The sequence below is a fragment of the Ictidomys tridecemlineatus genome, unplaced genomic scaffold, assembly GCF_052094955.1.
Source record: "Ictidomys tridecemlineatus isolate mIctTri1 unplaced genomic scaffold, mIctTri1.hap1 Scaffold_100, whole genome shotgun sequence".
NCBI classification, from domain to species: domain Eukaryota; kingdom Metazoa; phylum Chordata; class Mammalia; order Rodentia; family Sciuridae; genus Ictidomys; species Ictidomys tridecemlineatus.
The window spans coordinates 367,041-384,286 of NW_027520970.1; the positions used below are offsets into that span (position 1 = coordinate 367,041).

Sequence of the window (17,246 nt, forward strand, 5' to 3'; positions counted from 1 at the left end):
GACACCTCAGAACTTGGGCAAAACTGCTGGGCCTTATTAGGACCCCAGAAAAATGTTTTGACTGGAAGTCGAGGTTCCTTGATGAGTGATTTCTCTCTCCCATCTCTCTGGGTTGCTGTAGGTCCTTCTCACTCCCCCTACCATGGATATGCATCTCTTTGACTACACAGAGCCAAGAAACTTCTCTGACATTAACTGGCCATGCAACAGCAGCAACTGCATCCTGATTGATACAGTGCACTGCCCAACCATGCCCCACAAAAGCATCCTACTCTACACACTTTCCTTTATTTACATTTTCATCTTCGTGATCGGCATGATTGCCAACTCTGTGGTGGTCTGGGTGAACATCCAGGCCAAGAACACAGGCTATGACACCCACTGCTACATCTTGAAACTTGCCATCACGGACCTGTGGGTGGTCATCACCATCCCCGTCTGGGTGGTCAGCCTGGTGCAGGACAACCAGTGGCAAATGGGTGAGCTAACCTGCAAGGTCACGCACCTCACCTTCTTTGTCAACCTCGTTGGCAGCATCTTCTTCCTCACATGCATGAGCATCGACTGCTACCTCTTCATCATCTACTTCACCAGCACCTCCAGCCGCAGGAAGAAGATGGTGTGCCACATCGTGTGCGTTCTGGTGTGGCTGCTGGCCTTGTGCTTGTCTCTGCCCAACACCTACTACCTGAAGACTGTGGTGTCTGCTTCCAACAACGAGACCTACTGCTGGTCGTTCTACCCTGAGCACAGCATCAAGGAGTGGCTGATCGGCATGGAGCTTGTCTCTGTTGTCTTGGGCTTCATTGTCCCCTTCTCCATCATCACTGTCTTCTACTGCCTACTCTCCAGGGCCATCTCAGCCTCTGGTGATCAGGAGAATCAGAGTATCCGGAAGATCATCTTTTCCTATGTGGTGGTCTTCCTTGTGTGCTGGCTCCCCTACCATGTGGCAGTGCTGCTGGACATCTTCTCCATCCTGAACAACCTCCCCTTCACCTGCCAGCTGGAGAACACGCTCCTCACAGCACTACATGTCACACAGAGCCTGTCCCTGGTGCACTGCTGCATCAATCCTGTGCTCTACAGCTTCATCAACCACAAGTACAGGTACAAGCTGATGAAGGCCTTCACCTTCCAGTATTCTGCCCAAATAGGCCTCACCCAGCTCACCAACACCTCCAGAGTGTCAGAGACAGAGTACTTGGTGCTGGAGCAAAACTCCAAATGACCTGCTGTGCAGAGGCCACGTCATGGAGCTTGTGAACATGGCTTATGGTCTTCATAAGAGAGCAAGGGAGCTTTGGGTCTTGATGCCCAAGTGACATGAAGAGGAGAAGGCGTCATAGAGAGTAAGATGTCACATTGTGCATCTTACTCTCTATCCAGTGCTGTCTGTCAAAGTCAGCTTCAGGAAACACTTGACTGGACATCTATACAACAGAACCTTCTGCTCTTCCTGAAATTTTTATATGTTGAATTATACTTAAGTCTTCATTTTCTCACTATTGGCATACTGCATAAAAAGTATTGGAAAGTTAAATGTATTTTAAATATTGCATGGGAGGTATAATCCTACTCAGATTGCTGTAGTTTTAAGATTAGTTTGACTTTAGTTTTACTAAGGGTGTCATTTTTAACTAATTTAAAGTTATGTATTTATATACATGTATATGCATATATATAAATATACACCATTCTTCACTGAAATGTGTTCTTTATAAAAGTTTTATATCTCTGTGGTAAGTTGTATTTGCACAGGATATGGAACAAAAATGGCTTCATAATGCTGTTTGGGATGTTAATAGTTTTGCAGAGTTACATTTAAAACAAAAGAAGACTATTACAGGCTACAAACCTATGCATAGAATGAACAGAGTTCTCTTAGTCTGTAAGTTATTTCTTTAATAAAGAACTTTGTTTCCTAAAAGTGCATTCCTGAAAGTGTGAAAGTGTGCCAGCATTGAGGTAGCATTCATGATGTTGCTATGTGGACACACCTGGCACACACAGTCAAGCTGAGCAAGAATAAAGAGAGAACTGCCACAGAGCAAACTGGAGGGTTAGTGTGGGTGAGTGGCATGAAAGGCACAGCATTCAAAGTGCTGAATGTGTTTTAGAATCTCTTCAGGTGGTGTTGGGGAGGGAGGTGGTGGGCAGATGTCTGGAGACGGAAATGCAGAAAATGTGAGCCTGGATCGGCCAGGGCTCCTCTGCTCCCAGCACCAGTGAGACATCCCCTCACACAATCCCTGTTGAAGGTTGAAGGCAGCGCTGCTTTTACATTCTTAGCAGACCTAAGAAAAAGCTGCACAGGAAATGCATACTTTCTACTTACCATAGACCAACTAATTACATTTCTCCCCTGTCATCTGCACCAGATATATCCCAAGATCCCCTGAAACCTGGAAAGTACCTGACTCATTATGTATATTTTATGTATTTACTACGCATTCTCCTAGACATACACATTTACCGTACAGTTTAATTTATAAAGTAGACACAGAGATCAACAATTTTGAAAATTAGAATGACTATATAATTTTCTCTAATAAAAGTTATTTAAAACTTAGGAATTATGTATTTCTAGAGTATCCCATTTAGCCTTTTGGGGGGCTGCAAGTAACTAAACTGCAGAAAGTGAGCCTGTAACAAAGGGAAGGCTATTGACTGTGCTTGAGGCAGTAACCAAACTTTGGCTTCTGCATTTCCACATGAACCTTCACTGGGAGGACTCCTTGGAGGAGCACTATCAGAGCCACAGGAGCCACAGCCTTCTACAGACCTGGCTTTTGGGTAGGAGCTCAGGGAAGTGTACTTCCCATCTTAGCACAGGTGAGGCCATACACAGGTGGGTCTTCTTGAGATCCAGGGGCTACTGCCCTTTTGGAATGTCCCTGAAAATATGGGCTCACCAAGACTCAAAGCCCAGGGGTCCCTCGGGGTTACAGATAGCACCATTTGCAAAGGCTGCACAATCTGAGTTCTGAGGCCAGGCATTGTGGCATGCTGACTCCAATATGCTTGACACATGTCCACAGGTGCATGCATACTGTCATGAATGCTATAATAATAGCAGATCAATAAGTGAAAATGCAAGAGAAAGGAAAAATAACACAAGAAACACACAAAGTTGGGGAAAATCATAACATGATAAATACTTATTACCATTAAAATGGGGCCATGTTTACCCTGAGGCTTCTAGAGGTCAAGTTCAAACAGGAAACTCCCAACCAGTGAATTGAGGAGGAGAATGGAGAACAGAAAAGCTGAACTTACGTTGAGTGTTCAGGCCCCTCCCACTCAGTGTGGACCCCTCCTAGCCCAGGAGTTCAGGCATATAGATGCATAGTGCTGGGTTCAGGTGGGGTTCCTTATCCATTCACAGAAGTCTCCTGTGCCTCCCAGCTTTAGTGACTCCTATTGCCCTTGCTTAGTGGGACCATGGACTACTTTCTTACCACTCTGTAGAGCCGGGTGACCACTCGGTAGCTTTCACCCACTCTGAGGTGCAGAGCAGTTAGGAGGTTTGTGGAGAGCAGGCTGTGCTGGCTCCAAGCCATTCCACACTATGCAGAAGAACACTGCCCATACCTGAGCTACCCTGTTTTATAAAGCAGCAGATTTTCCTGGGCTACACACTTCTGAGTCCAAGTGATGAGGCAGAATGACTCATGCCTTGTCAGACCAAGTGGATAACCGTCAGATGCTGGGTATACAAAATTTACTGGAAAGAATTAACCCAACTGGGCACAATGGTGCATGTCTGTAATCCTAGACTCACAGAAAGCTGAGGCAGGAGGATCACTGGTGTCAGGCTAGCCTAGGCAACTTAGTGAGTTCCCGTCTCAAAATAAAAAATAAAACTCTGATAGGTAGCTCAGTGGAAACATGCCATGCTATGAAGTTCAATCCCCAGAACAACACACAAAGAAATAAGAAAGAAGGCAATGACCCAGCTGTGCAGCAGCAGCATAAGGCACAAATAGATACATAAGTGAATCAGGTTAGTAAAAAAATTACTCCCTGTGCATTCACTAAATTAAATCAGAGACACATGGACTCCTGGGCACATCAGAACCTCATCCAGAAAACCAGGACCATGAGCTTACCAGACACTGCAGACTCATCACTGGAACACCAGGAGAGGCACGTGGGAGACTCATCACTGGAACACCAGGAGAGGCACGTGGGACTTTGGCAGTGGCATTTCCTTCTTCATCTTGTGTTTTAGTTAGTAATCTGACTTTTTTCTCGTTCTTCCTTCATTAGCATGGACAGAGGTTTATCTATTTTATTTTTCAAAGAACATCTTTTTGTCTTGTCATTTATTTCACTTGTTTCTTTTGTTTGAATTTCATTGGTTTCAGCTCTGATTTTTTATTTATTTCCTGTCTTTACTGCTTTGGGTGTTGATTTGTTCTTTTTCTGGGGCTTTGAGATGTAGTGTTAGAGAATTTTACATGTTGTATAAGTGTTCCCATTTACTTCTAAGAATTTTTTTGTATTTCACCCTTGATTTCTTCAACTGTCCATTCACCAATCAATAGTGTATTATTTAGTCTCAATTTGTTAGATATTTTACTTTATCATTGATATCTAATTTCATTCCATTGTGATCTGAGAGAATGCAGAGTATTATCTGTTATTTTGTATTTATTAGGACTTCCTTTGTTGTGTAAGATATAGTCTATTTTAGACAATGAGCCTTGCTGTGGAGAAAAAAAGTATATTTGTTCATTGATTGATGAAATATTATCTATATCTATATCTATATCTATCTATCATATATATATATATGTAATATCTTTCAATTCTAAATTACTGATTACATTTTTTTGTTCTATGGTATATTTAATTAGATTTTTTGGGAAAAAGACTCTGCTAAGTGGAAAAAAGATGAGCAACTGAATGGGAAAAATATTTAGAAAGGTCATACCTGACATATGATTTGTATCTGGAATGTATAAATGCATATAGAGATGTATACACAATTAAAATTATTGAGGTGTACGTGTGTGTGTGTGTGTGTGTGTGTGTGTGTGTGTGAGTTTGTGGATAAAATTTTATTTTCAAAATTAACCTTTAAATTGTGTTTAATTGCAGGTGAATATTTATATTGTTTGAAACTTTTTGATTGTTTTGTTGTCCTGGTAGTTGTACACAGGGACATGTGTGTTCTTGGCAAGAACAACAGCACTTACATCACATCCCAAGCCTTTTCATGTTTGAGACAGGATGTGTATATATTCCCTGGCTACATGGATGACATCAGCCTGCCTCAGCATCCCAAAGATCTGCAAATACAGATGTGGCCCTCTTCAGCCAGGGCATATTGAGTCATTTAGGGAGTAATTGGATGGAACCAATACTTCAGAGACACTAGAAGTTATCATGGACAATGCATATGGAAATCTTTCTGCGGAAGGAAATATTAAAATTACAATGGAAACAAGGAACTTCACACAGTGTACTATGTCATGTTGTAATAGTAATTTTCCAAGGAACACTGCACATCATTTTTTGTGCTAGTTATTATAATGACCAGTAAAAAGCATAAAGCCCCTGCCCCATGAAGTTTATATGCTATGGGTCAGGAATTACCTAAAGGCCCTATGGGAAGGGGAACAGAAAGTCCAAGGATGTAAAGATCAGGATCTTTCTAGCTGAAGGGGGAAGTAATGGAACACAGAAGAAGCAGGCACAGGATAGATTTGCATGTCTTGTAAGCCAGAAATGTTTAAGCAAGCTTGGTCATCTTTGCCTTGAAAAGATTACTGTGGATCTGGGAATGTATCACATGTTTGGAGAGCAAAGGTGAGTTAAAGATAAAGGTTATTTGGAATTTTTGTAGGGAAAATGGACAGGATTGGTTTATAAGTGAATATAGAGTGGCAGGTAAGAGATGACATGAATCATTTCAAAGCTTCTTGGCATGGACCACTGGAAGGATTGTGGTACCATTCACTGAGGTGGGGGCTGTTGGACAAGGACAAGGGGTAAAAGCTAAGATAGGTGCTAAATAGGCAGCTGGATATCTTGACTGATACTTTATAGTATCTGGGGGGGAGATATGATTTTTAAGTTTTATATGATGATGATAACAAGGCTTGGGCGTGATTTCCTAGGAAAAGAGTATATAGTGAAAAGGAGCAAAGTCAAGACAAAAACTCCAGAAACAAAGCCCTAAGTGTTAGAGATTGTGCCAGAAGATATGGCTGAGAAGGAGGGGCCAGAGTAGCAGGAGAAAAACCAGTGGTGGAAGACAATGTTTTCAGAAGGAGGAAATACTCAACATTGTACATGAAGCTCAATGAATTAAGGAAGAATTCCAAAATAGTCAAAGGACCTAGTGGAGTAGAGGCCTTGAGACATTAATACTACAGATGGAATGATGGGTGGAAGCCAGTTCAGAGATACCTGAAAGGGAGGGAGAGATAATAAAAGGAGAGGGCCAGCATATGTAGCTCTGGAAGGAAGATGAGATAGGAAAGATTCGAGGAGGAGACATGGGATCCATGGTGATGTGTCTTAATGGGAGCTTCTGGGACACATTTAAATGTGCATGGGAAAGGTCCAGTTAGGAGAAAAATGGAGATTCATAAGTTTTCTGAGAGGATTTTGCTTCAAATTCCTAACTCTCCACTTTTCCATAGTCCTCTCAGATTACCCCAAATGGAGATTTCTATTCCAGTACAAGTGTGAATAGAGTTGTAATCAATATTTTAATTTAATTCTTTCCGATTTACCCAAATAGAAATTAAAGGTGTTTACTGAGAGTGATAAAAATTCTGTGAGTGTTTATGTGTGAATATGTGCACATTCAGGCGTGTTTGGGAAGGGGTGTTTGTAAAAGTTTCAAGACTCTAGGGAAGTAGTGTAGTCATATGTCACTAATTTGAAGTTTTGAAAACAATTCCAAAATCAGCTTTATCATTCATTTATCTTTCACATAAAAAAGCACACACTTTGAAAACCTTAAATTGTTATCACAACTTGAAGCAAAACAATTTGCAGGGAAAAAAGGAACTCTTTTCCATTTAAATCACTGTTGTTATTTGCAGGTAAGACAGCAGATGTCATAAAACTCGAATATCTAAACTATTCTTTATCAAATGTAAATACAAATATACTTAAGGAAAGCGGCTTACATCAAAGAAGAGGTCTATAGCATACTGTCACCCATACTTAATAGTCCACATGGGGAACTCCTTCTTAACAGGGACTTGGAAGAAGGTATGTGAAAGAATGCTAAGGAAAGCCATCTACCCTCAGGGGTAGATGGGGTTTAGTCATGGTCCACCATTCTGTCCTGCCACACCGAAGTTTGTTTCCACAATGCTGACAGGTTGCCTCTAGAGCAAGACTGGCACAGAGTCAAACAAAGAATTGCTGAGAATACTGGATCATGAAGAAATTTTACTGTGACCAGAATCTGAAAAATTATATACAGTACCACTGGGAGCCAAAGGATGACCTACATGAGAAATAAAACAACATAAGTTAGACATTCTAGGTTCACAACATCAGAATGAAGTCCACCAAATACAAGCAACAAAGAAAGTAGCCATGGATTATCATCATTGAAGTAGGGTTTCATTAACAAAGTGAATACAACATTAAAGTAAGTGTTTAATCTGATGGAGCTAAATTATGTAATTAAATGTTAAAAAGGGACACATACATCTGTATTTTTTTGTGTGTGTGTGTATGTATACTGCCCTAAGTGTATTTATACTGTCATAAAGCTATGAAATGATGCAGAAACCACAGCATAACTTGAGTATTTTTAGCTCCCTTGGCTTTGAGTTACACTACTATTATAACGCATAAAGGGACACTGGGTCTGGGGGCAATTACACACACCTGCAATCCCAGCAGCTCTGAAGGCTGAAGCATGAGGATCATGAGTTCAAAGCCAGCCCCAGCAAAAGTGATGTGCTAAACCACTCAGTGAATCTCTAAATAAAATAGCACATTGTACTGTGGATGTGACTCAGTGGTTGAAATCCCCTGAGTTCAATTCACATCACCCTCCCTACCAAAAGTATAAATTGGGCTGGAGACAATTCACAGTAGTGCTTGCCTAGCATATAACCATGGCCTCGGTTTGAATTCCAATATTGGGAAAAAATAAAAACAACTGAGTAGACTTGAAAGTGAGATTTTTGGGGTGGCGGCGGGGGCGCGCCTGTGGGGAGAGGCGGCGGCTGCGGCTGCGAGTGGGGGGTGGGGGGGGAAGAACCTGGGAAGGGGGCAGGGCGAGCGGAGAGCAGTGTTCCTGAGGCGGCAGCGGCGTCTCGGGCGGAGGAGGAGGGCGGGGAAGGAGGATGGAGCAAGCTGGGGGTTGGGGTTGGCGCTAGCCACAGCGGCTGTCCTCGTACTGTGGGAGAACGGCTGGCTGCTCCTGGAAGTTGTGGTGTCGGGAGCCAGGCAGGTGCCACCACAGCCGCCGCCTGGGCGGTGGGGAGGAGGAGGGAGCGGCAGGGTTGGCGGGGTCCGGAGGGAGGGACGGGCAGGGGGAGCGAGCTGGGGAAGACGGAGCTGGCTCTGCGGGGGGAAGGGGGGGGGGGGGAGGCAGCGACCGCAGCCTGGGGGACGCGGGAGGATGGAGCAAGTGGAAATCCTGAGGAAATTCATCCAGAGGGTCCAGGCCATGAAGAGTCCGGACCACAATGGGGAGGACAACTTCGCCCGGGACTTCATGTGATTAAGAAGATTATCTACCAAATATAGAACAGAAAAGATTTATCCCACAGCCACTGGAGAAAAAGAAGAAAATGTTAAAAAGAACAGATATAAGGACATACTGCCATTTGATCACAGCCGAGTTAAATTGACCTTAAAGACTCCTTCTCAAGATTCAGCCTATATCAATGCAAATTTTATTAAGGGTGTCTATGGGCCAAAAGCATATGTGGCGACCCAAGGACCATTAGCAAATCCAGTAATCGATTTTTGGAGGATGATATGGGAGTACAACGTTGTAATCATTGTAATGGCCTGTCAAGAATTTGAGATGGGAAGGAAAAAATGTGAGGGCTACTGGCCTTTGTGTGGTGAAGACCCTATAACATTTGCAGCATTCAAAATTTCTTGTGAAGATGAACAAGCAAGGACAGACTACTTCATTAGGACACTGTTACTTGAATTTCAAAATGAATCTCGTAGGCTCTATCAGTTTCATTATGTGAACTGGCCAGACCATGATGTTCCTTCATCATTTGATTCTATTCTGGATATGCTAAGCTTAATGAGGAAACACCAAGAACCTGAAGATGTTCCTATATGTATTCATTGCAGTGCAGGCTGTGGAAGAACAGGTGCCATTTGTGCCATAGATTATACGTGGAATTTACTAAAAGCTGGGAAAATACCAGAAGAATTTAATGTATTTAATTTAATACAAGAAATGAGAACTCAAAGGCACTCTGCAGTGCAAACAAAGGAGCAATATGAGCTTGTTCATAGAGCTATTGCCCAACTGTTTGAAAAACAGCTACAGTTGTATGAAATTCATGGAACCCAGAAAATTGCTGATGAAGGGAATGAAATTAGCACTGAAAGTTTGGTCAGCTCCATAGATACAGAAAAACAAGATTATCCTTCTCCAAAACCACCAAGGACTCGAAGTTGCCTTGTAGAAGGGGATGCTAAGGAAGAAATATTGCAACCACCAGAACCTCATCCAGTGCCGCCCATCTTGACACCTTCTCCCCCTTCAGCTTTTCCAACAGTCACTACTGTGTGGCAGGACAATGACAGATACCACCCAAAGCCAGTATTGCACGTGGTTTCTTCAGAACAGCATTCAACAGACCTCAACAGAAACTATAATAAATCAACAGATCCTCCAGGGAAAAATGAATCAACTATTGAACAAATAGATAAAAACTTGGAGCAAAATTTAATTTTTGAGATTAAGAAAGTCCCTCTCCAAGAGGGACCAAAAAGTTTCGATGGGAACGCACTCTTGAATAGGGGACATGCAATTAAAATTAAATCTACTTCATCTTGTATAATTGATAAAATGTCTAAGCCACAGGAAGTAAATTCAGGGGATCTAAAAGTTGATGACATATCACAGAATTCTTGTGTGGACTGTAGCGCAGCACAGTCAAATAAAGCTCCTATTACTGCACCAGAAGAATCACAGAAGAATTCAGACACATCTCCAAGGCCAGATTGCTTGCCTCTTGATAAAAAAGGGCATGTAATGTGGTCATTTCATGGACCTGAAAATGCCACACCTGATTTATCTGAAGGCAAATCCTCAGATATGCACTGTCAAACTATGAAAACTGAGTTTAACACCAATTCCTACAGCACAAGTTGAAACCTTTGTGGATCATCAAAATAGTTCACCTCTATTCAGAGCACCCCTTAGCTTTACTAATCCTCTTCACTCTGAGGACTTGGATTCAGATGAAAGGAACTCTGATGGTGCTGTGACCAAGAATAAAACTAATATTTCAACAGCAAGTGCCACGGTTTCTGCTGCCACTAGTACTGAAAGCATTTCTACTAGGAAAGTATCGCCAATGTCCATTGCTAGACATGATATGGCAGAAACAATACTTTTGGGTGCTGAAAAAGATGGTGATGTTAGTGAAGATTCACCACCGCCCCTACCTGAAAGAACTCCTGAATCTTTTGTATTGGCAAGTGAACATAATATACCTATAAGATCAGAATGGAATGAACTCCAAAGTCAGGAATGGTCTGAACAAATAGAATCTAAAGGCTTGAAAACCTCTGGAAATGGAAAATGTGATCATCCAGCAGGAGATATTCACACAGAGACTTGTACAGAATGTCCATCTACTTCCAGTGAGAAGAAAGATCAAATAGCAGAGAGTCCAACAGAAGCCACAGATATTGGTTTTGGTAATCGCTGTGGAAAACCCAAAGGACCAAGAGATCCACCTTCAGAACGAACATGATTCAGGGAGCTAAAAGACACTTTAAATTTACTGGAAAATCCAAGTGCCACTGAAAGCCAGATTTATAGTATTCCATCTTTAAAATGTGGGACTAACAGCAGTGTAGATTGTTACCATGATATTACTTTGCTGGGACCATCTACCTGCCTTAGGAAAAAGTATTAAATATGGTTTATTTTGTAACTTCAAGTATTATTGAATTAATTTCTCTTAACCCTGTTACATGCTGCTTGTAGACATGTTAATATAGTAATACTTTTATGATAAATTGAGTTTAAGGACTACTCTTTTGCTGTTTTATCATGTATGCATTATTTTGTATATGTACAGGGCAAGTAGGTGTATAATTTGATAAAGTTGCAGTCATAAAATATTATTAACAGAAGATGTAAGAAATTTCTGCATGGTCTAAATCTTTGTGTACCTTATTTGTAAATTATTTGCCCTGAAGTTTTAGAAAATAGTTTTTGAATTTTAAAAATGCTGGATTTATGCAGCCAGCATTGCAGGTTATCAGAGATCAAAGATTGTAATAATAATACATTTTGTAAATTGTAAGCAAAAAGTTATTTTTATATTATATACTGTCTAATCGTCATCCTAATTGTTCTTGTTTTCATCTAGTCATGGAGATTCAGTAAGTGCCTTGGAACAATATTGAATTCTCTTAGCTTGTGTGTGTTACTTTAATATTTGAACTCAACTGGGATTAGAAGACTATCAAAATATATGTTATGTTTCAGGATATTTGACCTGCCATTAAAAAACAAAACCAATTTTACAGTGCCAAAAAAAAAGAAAGTGAGATTTTTTCCAAACTTCAAAGTCATTAATCTTGTTTTCAATTTTTAGAGTGATAAGTGCAGCAGAGAAAAATTAAACTGAAGATTGTCTTCAAAAAACAATAAGAAATAACACCTGAAGAGTGTCTCTTTGGAATTTTGCTACTCATTTTTCAACATTAAGAATGTATTAGCAGGATGGGGTTGTGGCTCAGTGGTAGAGTGCTCACCTAGCACATGTTAGTCCCTGGGTTCGAGCCTCAGCACAAATAAAAATAAATAAATAAAAGAAATGTATTGTTTCCAATCACAACTAAATAAAGAAATACATAAATAAGTGAAGAATGTGTTAGCTGAATCACATAAAAAGCTAATTGTTTAGGATACAATGTGTACTTTCCCCAAGACCATCATTGTAAAATGCCTCAACACATCTCCATTTCCTGTCCTAAACAGATCATATAACATTAATGCAGAAGAGCTCTTTGAAAATATAAAACATGCTGATACTCCAGATTTATTTTTTTCCTTATATTAATATGAATCTTGATTATCTTTTTGTTGTATTTTTAAAGAGACTACATTTTAGGCATTCAAAATCTTTTCCTTCTATGGATTCATTCTTATATTAAAAATAGTTAATTTTCTTCCACATAATTCTCCAGGTTCACCATATCCTTAAATTTCCTTTGTTCCTAAAATATTTCTGAAAATATCAAGGAAGAGGCTTGTCTTGATAAGTTTAATAGAAAAGAAAAGCAAACCTTCTCAGGATTTACTTTTTTCTTTTCTATAATGTATTAAGGACACCACAGTAGATATATATCCTAAATATATTATTTTATGTATAAATATTTAGAATATATATATGTATTGTAAGGGCTCCTAACCGAAGTATGTTTCCAACTATATAATAGTCAGGTATTTACTCATTTAGAGTTTACACCTGGGTTTAAAGATTTAACATATTCTTATATGAAATATCTTTTATAAACAAAACTACAAATTCTAATAAGAAAGATTTAAATCCCTCCCTGAAATTTTGCTAAAAAAGCCCAAACCCAAACCCAAACCAAAAGCAAAACAAAAAAAAAAAAAACAATAAGAAAGAAAACACTGCTTAGAAAAATCATCACTCAGATGGAGCACCTGACATTGGAGGAATTCTCCCATTTCCTTCATCTATTGAGATGAAGCAAAACTGGGGTGGGAAAGAGAGGAATCATCCCATGGATCAGTGGTGCCTTGGTTTTCTAATTACTGTTTTCACTCTCAAGAGAAATGGAGGTACTGGTTAATACCCAGAGCCAGAACATCTTAGCTGACTTCCACTACCACCTAACAACCAGATGAGAAATGAATTGAGACATATCCACCATTTAACAAGGGCCTAGAACAGACAACCACACAAAATGCACAGATGCCTGAAATGTATACAAAAAGAGCAGTCATTTGTTGAGTGAGTAAAATCTAATAATTGATTAACCTTTTAGATCTTCCTTGAAAGAAAACTAATTCTTAGCTCTTTTACTTATGATTGACACCCACCCTTTTAATTAAAGGGCAGGAGAAGGAAGGAACTTGGAGAGTTATGGGGAAGAGAATTATCATCTATTTTAACATAAAAAAGTATCCATATAAGGAGAATATTTATATTGCCTAAAACACAAGACCCATATTAACACAGTGGAAATATAAATCAGGAACATCAGTATTTTTTTGTTTCCAAAGAGCTTTTTTTCTGTATTAATGTTTTTCGATCAAAATTAGTTATAAGGAATTTTCACATAAACAGTATCTTTTATACACAGGGCCAATATAAACCTTAAATTTTAGAATGATTTTATATTTATTAATTTAATTCTATCAAGTATAAGAATAATATTAAAAAGAAATTTAAAAATTCCAAGTTTATTCATGGAGGGCAAAAACTCCATTGAACATCATAAAAGAGATAATTAAAAATTATTATAATATTAAAATTCTATAATACGATACAATATAATAATTCAAGAATTTACTAAAACTGAAAAGTATAAATTTTGATAAAGGAAAAGAACAACTCATTTTGTTCTACCTTTCCTTGGAGAACTCTGTGGGGAAGTTGGAGGAGGAGACAGCTGAGAAGATGCCTTTGTATTTTATCATCAGCTGGATTCTTGTGACATTCCAAAGTTCCTTCCTCAGTTAGGGAAAGAATTTTCTTTAAAGCTTCTGGAGAGCCAATGCCTATAAAAGAAAAAATAACTTAGGTTATGCATTTTGAAGACAAAAATAAATAGTAATGACTAAATACATTTTTGTGTTAAGATTTACTTTTACAGTCTGATTCATCTTACCTACAATCTAAATGTTCTTTGTGTTACTACTCATGGTACAAACAGATCACCAAAGGCACAAGATACCTGGATTTTTTTCATAAACATGTAGTTTTAGTTGTATGTGTACACAATATCTTTATTTTCACGTGGTGCTGAGGATTGAACCCATTGCCTCACGCACACCAGGTGAGTGTTCTACCTTTGAACCACAACCCCAGTCCTGAGGTTTTAGTTTTGACTGGTATCTACAAGACTACTACAGATTGTTTTTGATATTTTACTTTGTATTTCAAACCTGAAAGTTGTCACTTTTATTCAACAATGAAGAATAAACATACAATTATAAAACATCTGAATTTAGGATGACAATGTCACAGCCAATTTCAACTCCAGTTGTTTCAGCTTTAGGATGGAAACACATTGTAGTGTGGCTGGAAATGTTAGCTGTGGAGAAGTGGAAATGATGGAGAAAAGCAAAGGGGCAAGGGTTAAGAGGAACTTTCTCAAACAGTGAATGAAAGAGCTGTAGGAATTCTGTGCCCTGATACTTAAACAAGCACATGAAAGAGGAGCAGGAGACACCATGTAAAAACACTGTGTCAGAGAGACAATGACAGAAGACCTCAGCAGAGAAGTAGGCCACTGCAGGATCCAGTAGCATGAGGATTTAAAGTGGATCAACATTATTTTTCAGAAATAAAGAAGTCAAATTTTACTTTGAAACAAAATTATTTCATTAATTAGAATGGGGAAAATCCCTCTTATTACCTTTAAGTTACTATTTTATATAACATTGCTTTAAATATATTATACTAAACATAATAAGATGTCAAGTAATATTTCAAGCACATGTAATTTCATAAATCCAAAATGAGCTAAAATATATTGAGTTATTCTGTATAGAAAGTGGGAGAGAGCTTCATATGTAGGCACACATGCATTATATAAAATATGGCTAAAAATCTGTTTTTAGCTAAAAGGAAGACTGATCATCTTCCAAATAAAAATGTCAGCACAGGAGACAGAAGTCAGTCTGCAGGGAATTTAGGAATACATATCTGTTGAGAGCAACAGCAATCAAGACACCTGTAGTTTGATTTTTTCAGATAGGAAGAATGACACAAAATATTTAAAAGAGGACTGATGTCAAGTAAAGGTGTTCTTTTCACACATTCCCATAAAACTCAACAAGACACTCACTGGTCAAGAGAAACAGGGCAAGGATAGAGTCCGTGAGTGTTCCAACACATTAATAATGTCCAACTCACATAATGCAGGAACTCCATTACTGCCCAATAATTTTATCTAAACAAACTCTTTGCTATCCATCCCCTTTTTAAAATTTCTTTAGTTTTATTAGCATTGTTTCCTTCTACCTATATGTAGAAATAGAGAGCCCATCCATTTCATAAAACTTACTTGTTTTACATTCATATAAAGGGCCCAAGTTAGTAGATAAGTTATTTTTAACATTTTTTTTTTAGTTTTAGGTGGACACAATATCTTTATTTTATTTATGTGGTGCTCAGGATTGAACCTAGCACCCAAACATGCTAGGTGAGTGCTCTACCCATGAGCCACAACCCCAGCCTTAGGTGAGTTATTTTCAAAGGGAAAATTAAAAATGTTTTTTGCTGTTTAACATTCAGGCATTAGATGTATTCTCACTGCTCCCAAGTTTCAGAATCAGTGATTTAATAAAAAGAAATCACCTTCATGCCTACCATGCACAAGGCCCAGAGTTCCATCCCCAGTACCATAGTAGAATAAAAAAGAAACATAATCATTTCCACACAGATCACATAGCTGAAAATATTGTGACTATATTTCTACAATTCATTGATTATAAGGCAAAACTAGTTGAAAAATCATATATGAACATAAACTCATTACTAGAAAAATTAAGTTACTAAATGTGTAACTTGTACATTTATTTCCTTATTTTGCCAAGTCAAAAAATGTTATTTAATAATATATTATGTTTAGAAACTGTCTGATCACTGGTAAAAATAAAGTGTACCTTGCTGAGTATTTGTTTAGTTTGGAGATAATAGTCACAAAGACATTCAAGCATGATAGACAAGTTAGTCCAAATAAACATTTTTTTAACTAATCTGAAAATTACAGCAATACATAATACCAAAAAATAAAACAAAGTTGGAATGAACCCAACTACAGGGTGTAAGTATAAAAAAAAAACAAATTTTCAGAAACAATAATAAAACTCACTTTAAGGAAAAGAAAGGGGGGGAATGAGTTTCATCACTTACCAAAAGGTGAGAGATCCTTGTCAGACACCTTGTTCCTTAAAGTATCGAGGACCACAGTGGGAACCTGCAGTCTGTGGTTGAACTTATGTGGTTGGGGATGTTCCTTCTGCTGTGACTATGTCCTAAGAGCCACTTGTGAGGTCTTGGATACAATAGGATTTTTGTTACCAGGATTCTTAGGCACTGGAAATTGTTTGGTTTGAAATTATTACAAAAAATTTAAAATATTAGCAGCTATGTAGAAGATAATTGTAGAACTACAAGAGTCTTTTCTGATTTCAGAATACTAAAATACCCATCTCTCCTAGCTGTTACTTATAAAGGCCAGAAATTGAGAGGGGGGACCTTAGTTACAGAAAATGAGAAAGCACTGGCAGGATAAAGGTATTTAATTAAGGAAATTAGTAATCTTGAGGAAGATGAAATAGGAAAACACCAAGTAAAAAAATAGAAAGGTGTATGGTTTGTGTCCCCTGAATGGGGTAAAAACTGCAACAGGAAAATCACCAGGAATAATTTTGTAAAATGACATTCAAAACTATTGGACACATCTGAGCTAACTTTTAATTTAATAAATTCTACAAACTGTAACCTATTGACTATCAAATTCTTCTATAGAGAATCATATATGTAAGCAAATAATGAACAATTGCTTATGTATTACACTATGCAAAAAATTCCATGGTAGAAAAAAGGCAAACCAGTTTATTGGGACAATTAAATGTTGTGCATGTAGAATCTTAATATCTAAACAATTCAATGTCATGTTCTTCCCTCATGTGACACACTCAGAAGCTTGGTATAAGGAAAGAAAAGTAACTCTTCCAAGGTCACATTGTTAGTCAGTGTTGTAAGCAGGATTTGAAATCAGAGCGCTCTCCCTGAATAGAACAAGCTCTTCACCATGACATAAAGTTCCTAACTGTGAAT

General features: G+C 38.5%; 1 protein-coding gene, 1 long non-coding RNA gene and 1 pseudogene across 2 annotated transcripts; 2 read left to right on the forward strand and 1 right to left on the reverse strand.

Annotated features, from left to right (window-relative positions):
* Nucleotides 1-126: 126 nt before the first annotated feature.
* On the forward strand, nucleotides 127-1,328 carry LOC144372394 (atypical chemokine receptor 3-like). Its single transcript, XM_078035788.1, has one exon. It carries the CDS (start codon nucleotides 143-145, stop codon nucleotides 1,229-1,231), a length of 1,089 nt encoding a protein of 362 aa, XP_077891914.1. The 5' UTR covers nucleotides 127-142; the 3' UTR covers nucleotides 1,232-1,328.
* A 5,760-nt stretch (nucleotides 1,329-7,088) lies between these two features.
* LOC144372395 (uncharacterized) lies at nucleotides 7,089-16,404 on the reverse strand. The gene is made up of 3 exons (XR_013432422.1): nucleotides 16,317-16,404; nucleotides 13,803-13,954; nucleotides 7,089-7,477 (listed from the first exon to the last, which is right to left on the reverse strand). It is a non-coding gene; the product is annotated as an uncharacterized LOC144372395 (long non-coding RNA).
* Nucleotides 8,585-11,101, forward strand: LOC144372388 (tyrosine-protein phosphatase non-receptor type 12 pseudogene; annotated as a pseudogene).
* Nucleotides 16,405-17,246: the final 842 nt, after the last annotated feature.